Consider the following 14,772-nt stretch of genomic DNA (forward strand, 5'->3'; position numbering starts at 1 on the left):
GTGATATTTTAATGTATCAATATTTTTTCCCTCGTCTTTAGAAGTTTTTAAGTCTGTAAAAAATAAGTTTTTGAGGAAGAAGAAGAAGTAGTATATATATATTTTTTTAGACTTTAGAAATTCAGAAGCTGATCAAATATCGGGTTAAATATCGGTGGGGTGGCCGATATCCGATATTCAGTTTTAAAGCCGATACAGGCCGATACCGATAGGGGGTCGATTATATCGTGCATCCCTACTTTTTATTGTACACACTAATGTACTTAATAAATAAAAAAAAAATTAATTAAAGTGTACTGACCCATAGATCTGTCATCAGCAAATAAAAATGTAATATATGATCGTAAAGATGCATAGGCTAATATATAATGATGTAGCCTAATATAATGGACAATTCCTTTTAAGTAACAACAAATGCAGTCATTTTGTGAAAAACTAGGTTTGGATAACATGTGACTGATTGTGCAAGACTTCTACGTCAAATCACTCGTGAAACTGGTTTGTACCTGACAAAAGATATAGATATATATATGAAATAGGAGAAAAATGGTGAATTTGTGTGGACAATGCATCTCATGAATTTCTTGCATGAGGCCCATTGTCTTTTTTTTCATATTAGAGTAACATTCCTTATATAATTTAAAAATCAAAGGTCTGAAAGACTGAAGAGGCACAGAATGCAAGTTTCTTTGGGTCAGTTTTAAAGTTTCCAAAGTCAGCAGTGATTGTAGGACTCGTGTCATCTGCTGGTATACAGCTAGAAGTTAAGTTTTAAGTTTATGTGTTCATTTAAAGGCATCTGGAGGCTCTCACCGCTGGTGATTAGGATGAAGGATACTTAGAATAGAGGTTCTGTCTCAGTAGGCAAATGACTTGGCAGGACTGAGAGTTAAGTGGCTTTTTCCAGGAAGCAAACATCAGCCAGAAATCTTGAAATGAAAGGGATGCTAGATGGAAAAATCCCCTACATTACATTACATTCAAAGCTTAGGATTCTTTTCTAATTCCTTCCTGTGAGATTACTTGCATTAATGCTGTCGCTTCCACAGACTTCAGATAAAAACATCTGCATTTTTTTTTTTTTTTTTTACACCGAGTTTTGATTAATAAAATAAAAAATAAAAGCAACATCCTAAATAATGAGAGCAGTTTGGCCTCCTTCTAAATATTTGGTCAAGCTTTTATGTCCACCAAAAGCCTTGTTAGTCATGAATTCACATCATTAAATTGTCTTTAAATTCCAGTTTGCCCATTTGTAGAGAAAAAAACGTGTCTATTATTCCTGAAAACAAATTTAATTCAAAGAGAAGCAGAATGATGGGGAAAGCTTGCAGATGTCCTTTTTTGAAGTATTGTCAGTGATTCATTATTTGGAAAAGACAAACATTTTATCTTTCAATGTTTTTTTTAACCAAAAATAAATGCAACTAGGATTTAATATTCCTGACAGAAGCACAGTTTTGTTCCCCTCCTTATGTGCTGGCCGTGTCCTGGTTTACTGCCCCTAGTCGAGACTCTGATCACTTTGCAGATGGTCACCCCTGAGCTGAGCCTGTCTGTGCGCGTTATGTGTGCGTCTGTGTGGCTCGAAAATGAAAATCATCAGTATTCCTCTCACTCTAGAGGAATTAGCTGCCAGAACAGTGCTTTTTCTGTCAACTTTGATCCCAGCTCTCCTCTCTGGACCAGTAAGGTAGACAACAAACTGCACCCCTGATAGCTCGTTAATGGAGCGTCGAGGGGCTCGGCGCCTCAGGCAGAGTTCAGCAGGGATCACATTCACAAGGGGAGTGAAGGAGCGCAGCACGTAGCTCAACCTTTCACACTTTCTCAATGTTTTCTTACTGCTTTAATCAATTCCTGTCTGCTATTGAGAAAAACTAATAACTTCGCTCGCCTCTCGGCTGTGAAATTAATATAGTGGTCAAATCTAGTTGTTGCAGTAACCAGTAGATGCCCGAGTCTACAATATGGTGTTTGAGATAATGATAGTGGTGACTAATGGTTCCTGTCACACATTTTGTTCTTTTTTTTCCTTATAAAGCCCTGGCATTGACTTTGAAATGCCACAGAGCATTAATCTTCGATATTTAAGGATCTTAATTTTAATTTAACAGGATATGAACAGATGACATTAAGCTTTAATGATATTCTGTAAAGTCACCAAACATCAACTCACCTCAGATCCTCAAAAGTCGCCGCTCGGATCAGCGGTGTCTCCACTGAGCGTCCAAAAATGGCACCTTCAGAGCCTGCCGATAAAACACCACGAGAATTTACCAGTAAAATGATACCAGTGGGTTTTTCCCAATAAACTGGTTCGACTACCAGTGGGTTTGCGAGAAATATTTTTGTTTATATATTTGATTATAAACTGAAAAGTGAGTTATCAGCTCTTTGCAGGGGTTTCTCCTTTGGTCTGTTGATGGAGACCAAAAAGGGGCTAAATTGTTAAGAATGGTGTATAGTGTATAGTGTATGCCAGCTTAATACTGTGCTTTTTTATTCTTGGAAGTCTGAGCTGGGAATGACATCACAGCTAAGATCATTTCGGTTGCAAGTTGAAAACCTGCTGCATTTGTTCTTTGTTTGGACACTAAATACTAGCAATACATTATATATTAATTTGTCTTCATGCTTTCAAAATCAAAATTAAGATGCTCACAACCGAAGTTTGCAAAAACCGGTGATACAGTACAAACCATCAGAAATACTAAATACAATTCCATAATATAAACAATTACAGCATTCTTTACATATTGCAGCCATATTGGATCATCCCTGGGTTGTTGTTTCAGTTGAAAGTCTAACCACTGAAGGACCTATTCTATGTTTTCAATGAGGTTAACCATTGCAATTACTGTTATTAAACTAGTAATAAAGGAAACTGCAGAGGGGAAAAAAACAACAAACAATAATCTGTGTTGGTTAGTTGCCTCCTACAATGCTAGATATGGTAGAAAATATGTTAAATGTTAATGTTTACCTGTGACAGTAAACCTTTCTGTTGACATTGTGACTTCCTGCTCGTTTGCAGAGAACAGGAGTCTGCCACCATTCCTGCTTCGCACCTCCAGCCTCTGGCACTGAGCCTCCACACCTTCAGGTCCTGCAGGAAAAAAAAAAAAGAGCATTTAGAAAATGTGGAGGAAGGCTGACAACAAAAATTGTAGTGTTGCAAATGGCAGGGTAAGGCAATTTTATTTCTAAGTGCTGATTGCATTGTAAATGCATGGCTTACAGAATAAACTATTTCTTGTAGTTCAAAGGCAATGCTGGAATGCAGCCCACAGAAAAAAAAAATCCTATGAAAAGGTATTTTACCGGATTCTAGTGCTGTCAGTCAAACGCAATAGCAACAAACTGGCTAACAAGCATGGTGGCAGTACATCATGTCTTCAAGGGACAATTTTAAATTTTTTTTTTTAATCGCTAAAGGTCTAATAGTAGCCTATGTACTTTATACAGAAAATTTTCAGTATGCACATGGACCGAAGACAGTGCTGTTCTCTACTGGAACTAGGGATGCAACTATAATTTTTTTAATAATTGATTAATCTGTGGATATTTTTTTCAATTAATCGATTAATAATCAGATAGAAAATGGTTCCTTAAAGGTTTTTTTTAACAGGATCAAACTAGGTGAAACTAAAACTAAATTCTAAATAGAGCATATTGATGGACAAAAATATATTTTTTTAATCTTGAATGCAATATATATGTATTTTTTTATTTTTTTTTTTTACAATGTTGCTATAGTTACTGCTCTAAGTGGGTTGCTCTTTCAGTGAAAAGCTAAAATGTTCAACGATTATTTCAATAATCAATTAATCACGCTTAATCCAATTGATTGTTTCAGCCATACCTGGAACATAAGGAGAATATGTGTGGAACCAAGGGGACAATGTTCTGTACTACACATTATAAAAGGAAGACCTAAAAGCTCCTCGCTATTACTAAACTCCTCTGTTTGCAACATTTTCCTTACATAACAGTGGAGAAAAGAAGGTGGACCAAAACCAAAACCTAACGTTGGTGTAAGCATTGTAAAGCAGCAGTTAGGTTTTAGCTCACTCAACATTTGAACAAGGTACTCCCCCAAACCAACAAGTCAACAATTTACCAGCTTAAATGAACTGGACCAAAACACAGACTGGCCATTGAGAGGCTGGACAGTTCCCAGTGGCATGGCCTGGGTTTTAGACCACCTATGTGGTTGCAGATTGGCTCACACCAATGGTTCTCTTCCATATGGCTTCCCTTTTAGAGATAAGCAATTAATGCCATTGCTATGTTTTACTCCAGTATCTGCCTTGCTTAATCCCCAACAGAAGGAGCAGCAGCCCCCACCTTTCTGTTTCTGAGACAGGCTAAACCCCCATTTAGCATAGAGTGGGAAAGACAGACAAGAGGAAACGAGGAGAGAGGAAAAGTATAAAAAGAAAAGAGAACCGGAGGCAAAATGCTCCAAAATAATCTTGAAGAGCAGGTAAGACATAATCACAAAAGGCCGTTATGGCCAATTAGGCACAACGAGCTGATTAAGGATGTTAGATCCACTTTATGAAACCTAAGGGAACCTAATAAAATAAATGTTTACGTTTTACAATGGATAATGCATATTTTACAACGTTATTAAAGAAGATGGTATTAATGTATTTAATCCTACAAAGACCAAGAACTCATATTTCGTGTAGCTATACTTCCTAAACCCCGTGAAATATTAGGTGATTGTTAAACTTCTTGCATTCTATCAGGTAAAATCCTGACAAAATAATAACATATTTATGTCGTAGATTATTTGATTTTTTTCTTTAAACAAAGACAGAAAATAAAGCAGAGTCAGTACTAGTGCCACAACAGTGACAGTAAGGAGGAGAGCAGGAAACTTCAGGAACTAGATGCGAATTGTTTGCAATGGTGTCAGGGAAAGATAAAAGGAAGAAAGCAGCATTAGAAATATACCAAACTTAACTAATTGGCAACAAAGCTAAGTAAAAAACTAATACAAAAAGGAATGAAAAGGCAACAGATGTTGAAAATATCAGGAGCTGTGCATATCTCATACATTCCATTTGAAACTGTATTTATTGCACATAAGATGTAGACATACAGAGGTGCTGAACCCCAGATAAGAAGCAGTATTCAGGTGGCGCGGAGGGATGATGGAGGTTGTGCAAGGCAGGGCCAGGGGTCTAACTTGAGTCCGACAGTCTAATATTGACACAAATGAAGACAAGGAGGAAACTTGCTTTTTAGCTCCATAGACTGTGTGCTATTTCCCCCCCAATATCAGAAGCAAGAACAGTTTATGGTTCTAGGTAGAGATGCTGTTGTTGGTATTCTTGAAGGAAGATTATCCCAGAAAGTTTTCAGGCCATGCTTTTTCAACAATTTGTACTTCCTTATAATGATCTGTACAAAATAAACTTTATTCATATAGATGATTTTGAATGTTTTACTTCCACTGGTTAATTGGTTTTTGTAATTGGGTTGTGGTGGCCTGAATGTTTGAAGAAAATTCCAATCCAATTTTTTTCAAATAATTCTGTTGTTTTTAGTCAAATGTCTACATTGTCTGAGTTTTCCCCTTCCTGCTGAGTGAACAGGTTCATTCGATAGACAGATTACAGCTGCTTCTGTCCACCTGTGTTCCATCTAACTCACCAACAGGAGGAGCTGGCTTCTGGACAGAAATATCAACCTTACTGGTAACTTAAGCCCTCCCTGTTGCCTTACAGCTTGTTTATATGTTCTTCTGTGGCACCAGTCCCGTCTTTGCTCTTCTTCCTTCAAGGTTTTCTCCTGTCAAGCTTCTGGAAGCCCCAGCTTTTTGATTCCCATCCTGTGGAACAATAACTGTTGATTCTTTACCCTAGCACTGTCTCTCAGGGCTCCTCTTCCTTTTCTCCTCACTGAAAAACATGTCTACCCTTTGTTGGAGGGCATACAACTCAGAATGTAGCTGGACTCTGCCTACATCCTGCTGAACTCTCATCATCACAGCACCAGTAGGCCTAAGGTTTGTTATTCAATTCTCCTCCTTGTTCATCATCCCTGAATCCAACCCAAAGAGACCGTCTTATTCTACAAGATTCCACAAATATTGTTATTCAGTGCTTTAGTTTGGGTATCCAATTCAGTTTAATAACCTCTGGTTCAAATAAAAAACAGATTTAAAAGGGGCTGAAATGTTCAAATAAAGTCGGGATGAGGCGAATCAAAGTCATTCAAATAGAAATATTTGAACAATAAATACGTGATTTTCATATTCTCAACTGTTTAATAGTTAACAGTAGTTTAATTACCTTTTAATTACCTTTTTCAAAACTTTCTTTTCATTTCTTCAAAAACACAAAACAGTATTAAGGTGTTCAAACCAGACATTGAACCAAATAAACATGTCAAACCTGGTTTTGGGATGGATAAATAAAGAAGTATGTGGCTTACTGTATTAAATTGCCCATCCAAAGCACTGACCACAACCTCATTGAAATTCAATGAATTATACCTAAAATGAGGGTTTGTTCAAAGAAACAGAGCAATTTAAACCGGCTCTACTGGTCCCCCAAAGACGAATGATGAAATATCCCTTCAGGATATTACCAGAAGCTACATGTAAAGTGTTGATCCTGAAAACAATCTTTAATCATTAGAAGCAAAGAGTTATCATGGCATTTATGTTTAATGTAATTACTGAAACATTTTACTAGAAATGCAATGGAAAAGAAAACAACCCAGCAGAAAGAAAACCATTAGGTTATTTTTTTTTTCCATATTTCTAAAGCCTTAAATCTTATAGCCTATTTTGCTGGTTGTGATTAGTCTCACTTCGTGTTTACTTGTACATATTCCATGTTGTTCCAGATTAAAAAGTACCCCTTTAGAAAAAAAAAGAAAAGAAAAAAAATCCCTCTGGCTTTCTCAGAAAGGTCAAGCTTGACCAGAATGTGTCATATCACCAGTCTTATCAAATTAGGATCAACGTTCTACTTATGTTGACAAAGATCAATAGCTATTAATGTTAAGAAGCGGGTCATTTGTTCTTCGGTGGTCATTAATCACTTTAATTGGTAATTTGGTCATTTAGGCTGACTGATGTTTGGACTTAAGGGTAAGATGAATCTACTGCCCTTTATATAAGTGGCTTAGGGGTTACTGTTTGTGAAAAAATAAAACAGAATAATTAAACTAACAACAATTTTTATTAACATGAGATGCATCCATTTTTAACTGTGGGCATCTAAATGTTTTTCTAATCTCTAAAAACAGCATCCAGATAGCGTAGAATAAATAGAATAGAATTCCAAGCGCAATGCGCAACTCCAAAGACAGCCATGAAAGACTTTCTCCAAATAACAGGAAGAAGAATCCCATGGGGGTGGGGGGGGCAAATCATTTTGGCAAGGCTCAATCGCAGAAAACAGGAGTTTAAGCTTGTGCCAGAATTACCCATAATGCAAATAGCTTTTCCGTAACCATAAAGGTCGATATTGTGTCCATGGTAGAATTATGTTTTATTAATGCCCTTTGATGTGTTGGGGAATTAATAAATAGCTTTTCTTCTTAAAGATTACTTTTTTCATCATATTCAGGGTTATCTGATTGGTTCTAACCTGTTTCCATAGACTCTGTCAGTCCTGCTCTGGTTCCACCTTTTAAATGAGGCTCTACCAGCTCCCTTCCCTGGTCTATCCGGCCTAACAGGCTAGGCTAAACAGAGTATAAAGCTGATCTGTTTTACCTCTTGGGCTTTCGACCAACATATTGGACTGTTGCAGGTTGGCAAGGTCAGATTTAAGGTAAGACATGCAGACCAAGTCTGCATAAAAATGAAAATATCATTTATGTTACTGTTTTAAATATAATTGTTTTTATGAATCTTAATGAAGATCTGTTCTCATGTCCATGCAGTGGGACATTGCCTGTAGTTCAAATATAGATAACTACCGTATATTATAATTACCAATTTAACGTCTGATCAGTCTATCTCTCTGTGAAACACAGAAATCAAAATCACAAAATTTGTTCCAATAAGTGTAATTTCAGGTTTGAGGTACTTTTAGGGAAACAAAAAAAAAAGAAAAAAACATAAAACAGCTAGAAAACCTGTTCTTCATTAAATAAAATGTTCTGTATTAACATGTTGACTATGGATTAAAATTTTTCATTTATGCTTAGCTGTGAGTAAAATAATTATAGGTAATAACAGGAAACTACTTAAACATCACTGTGTCGGGGATCGGTTAGGCTAATGGCGAAATAATCGATATCGTCACGCTGTCATACTGCAGGCCTGGCATCTCTCTCCGTCTCTCTCTCTCTGTCTCTCTCTCTCTCTCTGTCTTCTCTGCGGGGCATGATGGGCAGGTGCGGTTCTTCTCGGTTAATTAGGACCCTACTTAAGGAGCTGGGACCAGCAGGAGGGCGTCAGTTCTTTCTCGCTACAAGCGTGTTCACCATCCAAACCATCTGAACCTCCAAGCCTGGACCTTCCTCGTCAGTTGGATCTCTCAGGTCACAGTCTGCCTCAGCCCTCCTCCAGGAGCCTGCCTGCCTGTCCACCCTCTTACACACCATCACCAGAAAGAGAGAGAGTCTCGATTTGCACCTGGACCCAGGACACCATCCTTTCAAGCCTGTTCCTTCCTGTTCACTACTAAATAAAGCTCTTCTTTAACCTAACTGGCTGTCTCCGTGGTTGCCCTGATTAAGAGTCGTTCTTCTCTAAATATGACACACGGGTCTTAAAAACCTGTTTCAGGTGATCTCTATTCACATAGTCCATTAAGTGGCTTAAAAATAACTTTTCAATAATGTTCCAATTTATCGAATATGGCTGTGTGTTAAGATTCAGGGAATATATTAACTTGAAAGCAAAGTAAGTTCCCACTGGTCACTGAAACAGATTTTTGGCATAGCAACCTGGGCATAGTAAGCTCCTTTAGTAAAAGCCTTTCACACCCTGTTTGTAAAAAGGAGCACTACTGCATTCATTCATACATCCCTGCTGCAACCAGACTCTACAATGCATCACTACAACGGCAATAACTTGTACAATCTATAATGTGCAATTACTTTTTGAGACCCTGTGCAATAACCTGTTTCTCTATATTTGAAACCCAGTGCAATAATAACTATACATATAAAAACATCCATCTATATAAATACCCATGTAAAAACAAAAAAAAAACCTTTGTCTTCCTTTGGCACATTCTTCTTCTCCTTTGACTATTTGAGCTGATGTAACGAGTACATTTCTCCACAGTGAGATCAATAAAGTAAATCAATCAATAGTAAGGACTGGAATACATACCCACTGTGAGCTGACCGGTCAGCTGGCCTTGGTGGTTTCTGGCATTCAGAGTTACATTCCTTTCTGATCCTAAGACCAGCACACTGTCCTGTAAGGGTATAAAACAGACATACACACACAAAATAAGTCCATAAATAATGATGTTGTTAGGCTTAAAAGGCCGTTAACATTTGTTTTGCATGGGCATGTTGTCAGTTTTAGGCCACAATAAAAAAAAAAAAATAATTCTCAAACACGAGAGGTTAGATTTTGAGGTTTCAGGAAAAAGGATGCTGATGTGCAGATGTTCAGCTCTTAAAGAAAGACACTTGAGCTGCAGACCTGTTCCGCTTTCTGTCGGCTTTGTATTTAGTAATTTTATGCCTTTTTTGACATTTGAGTGATGGCACATTGCTATGTCACTGCTTGAATACTGATCAGGCTCTGAATTCTCAAAGCTATTTTATCCCAAAATTCTCTACAAAAGGAGAACTCGATACGGGGAATAATTTAGTTTCTTTTCTCCAATTGTAGTACTTTTAAAATCTGTAAGTGTGTAATACAAATAGTACAGTTTAAGGTGTCAAGAAAGTAAATTATACCAATCTGCATTTCCCATAATCCCAATTTCTGTACAAGAAAATGAAATGACGTAATTAAAAATATCCTTAGACTTTGTCCTTGTTTCGGTGTTCCCAGTGTTGCTGTATGGGTTTGCTCATCAACCGAACAGCATCGTTTGAAGCTCTCAGTTTGAAAAGACAATTGAAATAAGTCAAAAGTGTTGCTACCATAATATTATGAAGAAGTGTTAAAAAAATCTATGTGAAAAAGCTGACAGTTTGAAAATGTAATCAACAGAGTCGCTAATTTTTCTCTGGTTTCCAAATATGTGAAGGTTATTCTATTGATTTTCGAGCATTTGCAGGCAGCAGAGCAAACCGTAACAAAACCCTGCAATAGTATCATGGAAACGAACAGTTGCTATTTATCCAGAAAATCTATTGAAACAGGAAATCTACACCACATCGGGAATGAGATTTGAAAAAGCTGAACTACTGAATCATATAGGTAGAAAATAACTCAGCTGATGATTCTACAAAACATGAATTAAAGTTTACAGTGTGAGTGAGGTAAACAGAATTTGCTCTTAAAATCTTATAATGATGGATATGAAAGAGAAGCTAAAACAAGTTGTGATGCAAATGATTATTTTATGGAACTCAAATCATAATGATTTATACATATTCTTGATAAACATTTGTAATTTTGCTATACATAATAAATACATTGAGACTTTTGATTCTATTTATTTTTTAGAATTATTTTTGCAATTCAATGTTATTGGTGAGTAAAATCATAACAAATCAAAATAAAGGAGAATAAAAATCAAAATCTGGTCACATTATCCTGATTAAAAGTCTTTGTTTTGATTTTAAAAGGCTTCAAAAGTTTATCAAGTTAAAGCAAAGAAGAGACCCAAAAGCATTTAATGTATTCCTAATATATTATGAACCTGGTATGAGATTCACCCACTGTGAACGTTTTAAGCAAAAATAATATAAGTCTTATTTAATGATAGAATTTCAGCAGGAATATAAAATAAACACTAGAAAAGCACATGGAGAGCGCAGACCTCCACCAAGCAGCAAATGTGGCCACATACTGTAACTTACACCTATAGCTAAAACTCAAGACATGATTTAGATCATTACCAAATTTGAATGAATTGTTTATTTATATGAGGTTCACCTTTAGCAAAATTAATTAAAATCCTTTCATAAGTGTATAAATAAATAAAATCTGCAGCCTCTGGTGTTTGTTCTGCCCTCACCTTCATTCAATCTGCATTCTGCTTTCTTGTTTGATCAGGAGATCGAGAATTTGAGCGTGGCACGGCTCCCATTCCCTGTGTTTTTGTTTTGAGTATAATACCTCTGGACTTTTTTGAGTCTGATGCAGAAGCTTTCAATAGTAGCTGCTACCATTCTCTGGTTCTTTAACCAAAAAATGTTGAAGAATCTTTAAAATAAATCCTCCATCTGGATTATGATGTGGATCATCACCAAACTTTAAAGGATTGTTCCTAGGTTTGAGGTGCACCTTTGGTAAAAAAGAAAATCATTAAAATCCGCTGATAACTTTTCAATTAAACACATTTATTTACTAGCACTTTAAAAAAGCTTAAGCCAAGGCATAAGTTCAGTTCCATGAGTTTTACCTGTTTCACCTACCAATCACCGCCTTGTGTGCCCTTGTTCCAGCCTATCTGGTCAGTTTCATTCCCTCACCTCAGCCAACCATTGTTCTATGCTCCAAAGCCAAGGAGGGTCTCCTTTTCAAGCTGAACTGCAACTCTTCTCAGCTGCTTCAGCAACTTCATTCTACTGGCCTTTCTATTTCTCCCCTCATTCTTCAGCCTAAATGTCACCACCAGTGTCAGATTCTGCTTTTTCTTCATAGAATAGTGTCACCAGGTTAAAATATTACACATATGGACAAAATTGTTGGTACAACTAAAGAAAAAACCACAATGGTCACAGAAATAACTTGGGTCTGACAAAAGTAATAATAAATCAAAATTCAATGAAAACGAACAATTGAAAGTCAGACGTTGCTTTTTCCAACTATGGTCCAACAGAATAATAAACAAAATCAAGAAACAGGCCTGGACAAAAATGAAGGTAAACCTTGAAAAGATACTAATGTGATTAAGGGAACATGTTAAATCAAGGTATGTCTACCAATTAGCATCACAGGTGTCTACAATCTTGTAATTAGTCAGTGGGTCTATATATAGAGTTACTGTACAGGTAGTCATTGTGCTGTTTGGTGAAATGGTGTGTACCAAACTCAACATGGAATAGAGGGAAAAAAAGGAAATTGTTAATTGAGGAGATTGGAAAAGAAATAATAAATGAACATATTAAAGTTAATGGCTATAACAATATCTCAGAGCAGCCTGATGTTCCAGAAAATACAGTTGAAAAGATTACTTATTATTCAGATGTGACTACAGTAGCAAAACAGATGACCAATCAAATAGATGGATAACATGAATGGTAATAAAAGAGAAATTTCTAAAGAGATTAAAGGTAAACTTCAAGGTCAAGGAACATCATTGTCAGATTGCAACATTTGTCACTGTTGGAGCCAAAGATGGGCCAAATCATAGAACAGCCAGACTGGAATTAGTTAAACTACATATTTAAAAGCCTCACAGCTTCTGGTAGAATTTTCAGATGAGACAAAAATAATTTTTTTTTTACCAAGGCACATCAGCTCAATGTGCACTGACCAGAAATAAAGCATACCAGAAAAAAAAAAAGCACTGTCTCTACTGTGAGACACAGAGGAGGCTCCTTTATGCTCTGGGGTTACTTTGCTTCATCTGGCACACAGCTAGAAACACCCAAGAATGGCTAAGAGGAAAACATTGCACTATTCCGAAGTTGCCTTCTTTAAGCCCTGACCGTAATCCTTTTGAGCATCTTTGGAAGGAGCTGAAAAATGACGTTTGAAAAAGTCAGCTCTCAAACCTGAGACAATTGGAGCAGTTTGCTAATGAGGAGTGAGAAAAATACCTGCCGAGAGGAGCAGAAGTCTCAATGGCAGTTACATGAATGGTATGACTGCCTTATTAAGTTAAGGGCACTCTCAATTTTGTCCAGGCCTGTTTAATTTTTAAATGCATCCTACTGAAGCGTGGTTGAAATGCAATGCTTGACTTTCATCTGTTCATTTTCATAGAATTTTCATTTATTACTTTTGTCAAACTTGTGTTATTTCTGTGGCTATTATGGGTTTTTCTTTCATTAAAGACGGAGTAGCAACAATTTTGCCCATGTGTGTATTAAGGAGTAAGACGTCAAGCAAGATGATTTCCAGCAGGTTAATACTTTTGGCGATCTGCTCAGTTATTGAGGCCACACTCTGCCTTATAGACGAATTAATGGGTAGAAAATCTATTACTTAAAAAACTATTACTTTCCTCATTTTTTTTTCTGCAAGAAATATTTTTAAACAGCACAGATTTTTCTTTCTTGCATTGTCAGTTGCAAGAAAGAATGTCAGAACAAAAAAGGGAGGGTGGAGTTAGCTCTAAACTCCATGCAACAATTATTAAGATGAATTCAACGTGAGGATTATTATTACCAAATTCTTTCATCCCACATAATTAATAGTTTTTCTTTTCTAAACAAGCAAAATATATATAAAAAAGCTGTCAATCATCTGGAGTTTTATTTACAAAAAGTAAATACATAAAAATTGATCTAACGTGGAACGCCCCCCACCCACCACCACCTAAATATGTTCTTTTTATGGATCTTTTAATTGATTATGAATCTTTTAATTGATTCTTTTTCAGGTTATTCTGACCTTATAGAAATGTGGTATTGATTGAAAGAGGGCCAAATAATTTGAAAACGTTGACCTTTTTACAGTATCTATTGCTTTAGTTGCTTATATCCTCAACTACTGTAACACAGAATGTGAGCATCACCAACTTGCAGCTTCAAAGTTTCTTCTAATGGTGTCAAGGGGCATTAATTATTTCCTTTAATTGTATTATTATCTTCAGTTTTGGCTGCATGAAACCTTGCAAAGGTTATTTGGTTCATGTTTATTCCACACTTGCTCCTTTAAAATATCAAGATTCAACACAATCAGGACCTCAAAAAGGGAGTGCCGCATCATAAAGAAATTAGCATTCTTGATTTATGGTGCTCCTTTAAAGAGTTTATAGGCCTTAAACTGTTTCCTCAGGGACTTTGTCTGAGATGTTCTTGCTCTTCCAAACTCTGAGATCACATGAAAGGATCTTTAGTCACTGTTCCTGTTTTGGAAGGTCAACTTTGGATCAAAGAGACAGCACATAAATGGGGAGTGTAGGTGCACTGAGACTGAATCAGACTGGAAAAAAAAAATCTACCTCAGAAAAGGATGCTTCCCTGCATATAAAGAATAACATCTCAGCCAAAAGGAAACAGCCTGGCATGCAGCTTCAATAACTCAGCCTAAAAGAAAGCAGTCACATAGGATTCTGTTAATTCTGACTAAGATGGTGAGCATTAAATTAAATGCAGAGATTCAAAGAGAAGACAGATTGCCACTCAGGGATCACGAGCAGTAATGTGTAGAAATTCATTCCTATTTAATTATTTTCTGTCAAAATGAAAAAAATAAATAAATTGAGGACTTCTTGCATTCTAATGCATCAATAATAATAAAAAAAAAACTTTATTTATTGTTGAAGGTTTGCAAACACACAATGGGTGAATAAAATATTAAACTCTTTTCTTCTCAAACATACATATTTCTTATGTGGCCACTGAGATTCAATTTGCAGCAGAGCTGTATTTAATATTAAGTGGAAAGGGGATTTAATAACTGACAACTTTAAAATGACTATTCTATGAAGAGGATAATCCCATGCATTGGTCAGTTTTTTTTTACTGTTCATGCACACAAATTGT

The 14,772-nt window shown here is 36.3% G+C and overlaps 1 protein-coding gene across 1 annotated transcript in view; it reads right to left on the reverse strand.

Annotated features, from left to right (window-relative positions):
* LOC107102070 (zeta-sarcoglycan-like) overlaps positions 1 to 14,772 on the reverse strand; it is a gene marked incomplete at its 5' end in the record, with an annotated part of 55,183 nt that overhangs the window by 27,322 nt on the left and 13,089 nt on the right. The window contains 3 exons of the mRNA XM_015401233.1: positions 2,180 to 2,252; positions 2,987 to 3,109; positions 9,317 to 9,404. Coding sequence (XP_015256719.1) covers positions 2,180 to 2,252; positions 2,987 to 3,109; positions 9,317 to 9,404 — 284 coding nt within the window. The remainder of the gene's footprint in view (positions 1 to 2,179; positions 2,253 to 2,986; positions 3,110 to 9,316; positions 9,405 to 14,772) is intronic.

The sequence above is a fragment of the Cyprinodon variegatus genome, unplaced genomic scaffold (assembly GCF_000732505.1).
Source record: "Cyprinodon variegatus isolate N-32 unplaced genomic scaffold, C_variegatus-1.0 Scaffold1196, whole genome shotgun sequence".
In the NCBI taxonomy this organism is placed as follows: domain Eukaryota; kingdom Metazoa; phylum Chordata; class Actinopteri; order Cyprinodontiformes; family Cyprinodontidae; genus Cyprinodon; species Cyprinodon variegatus.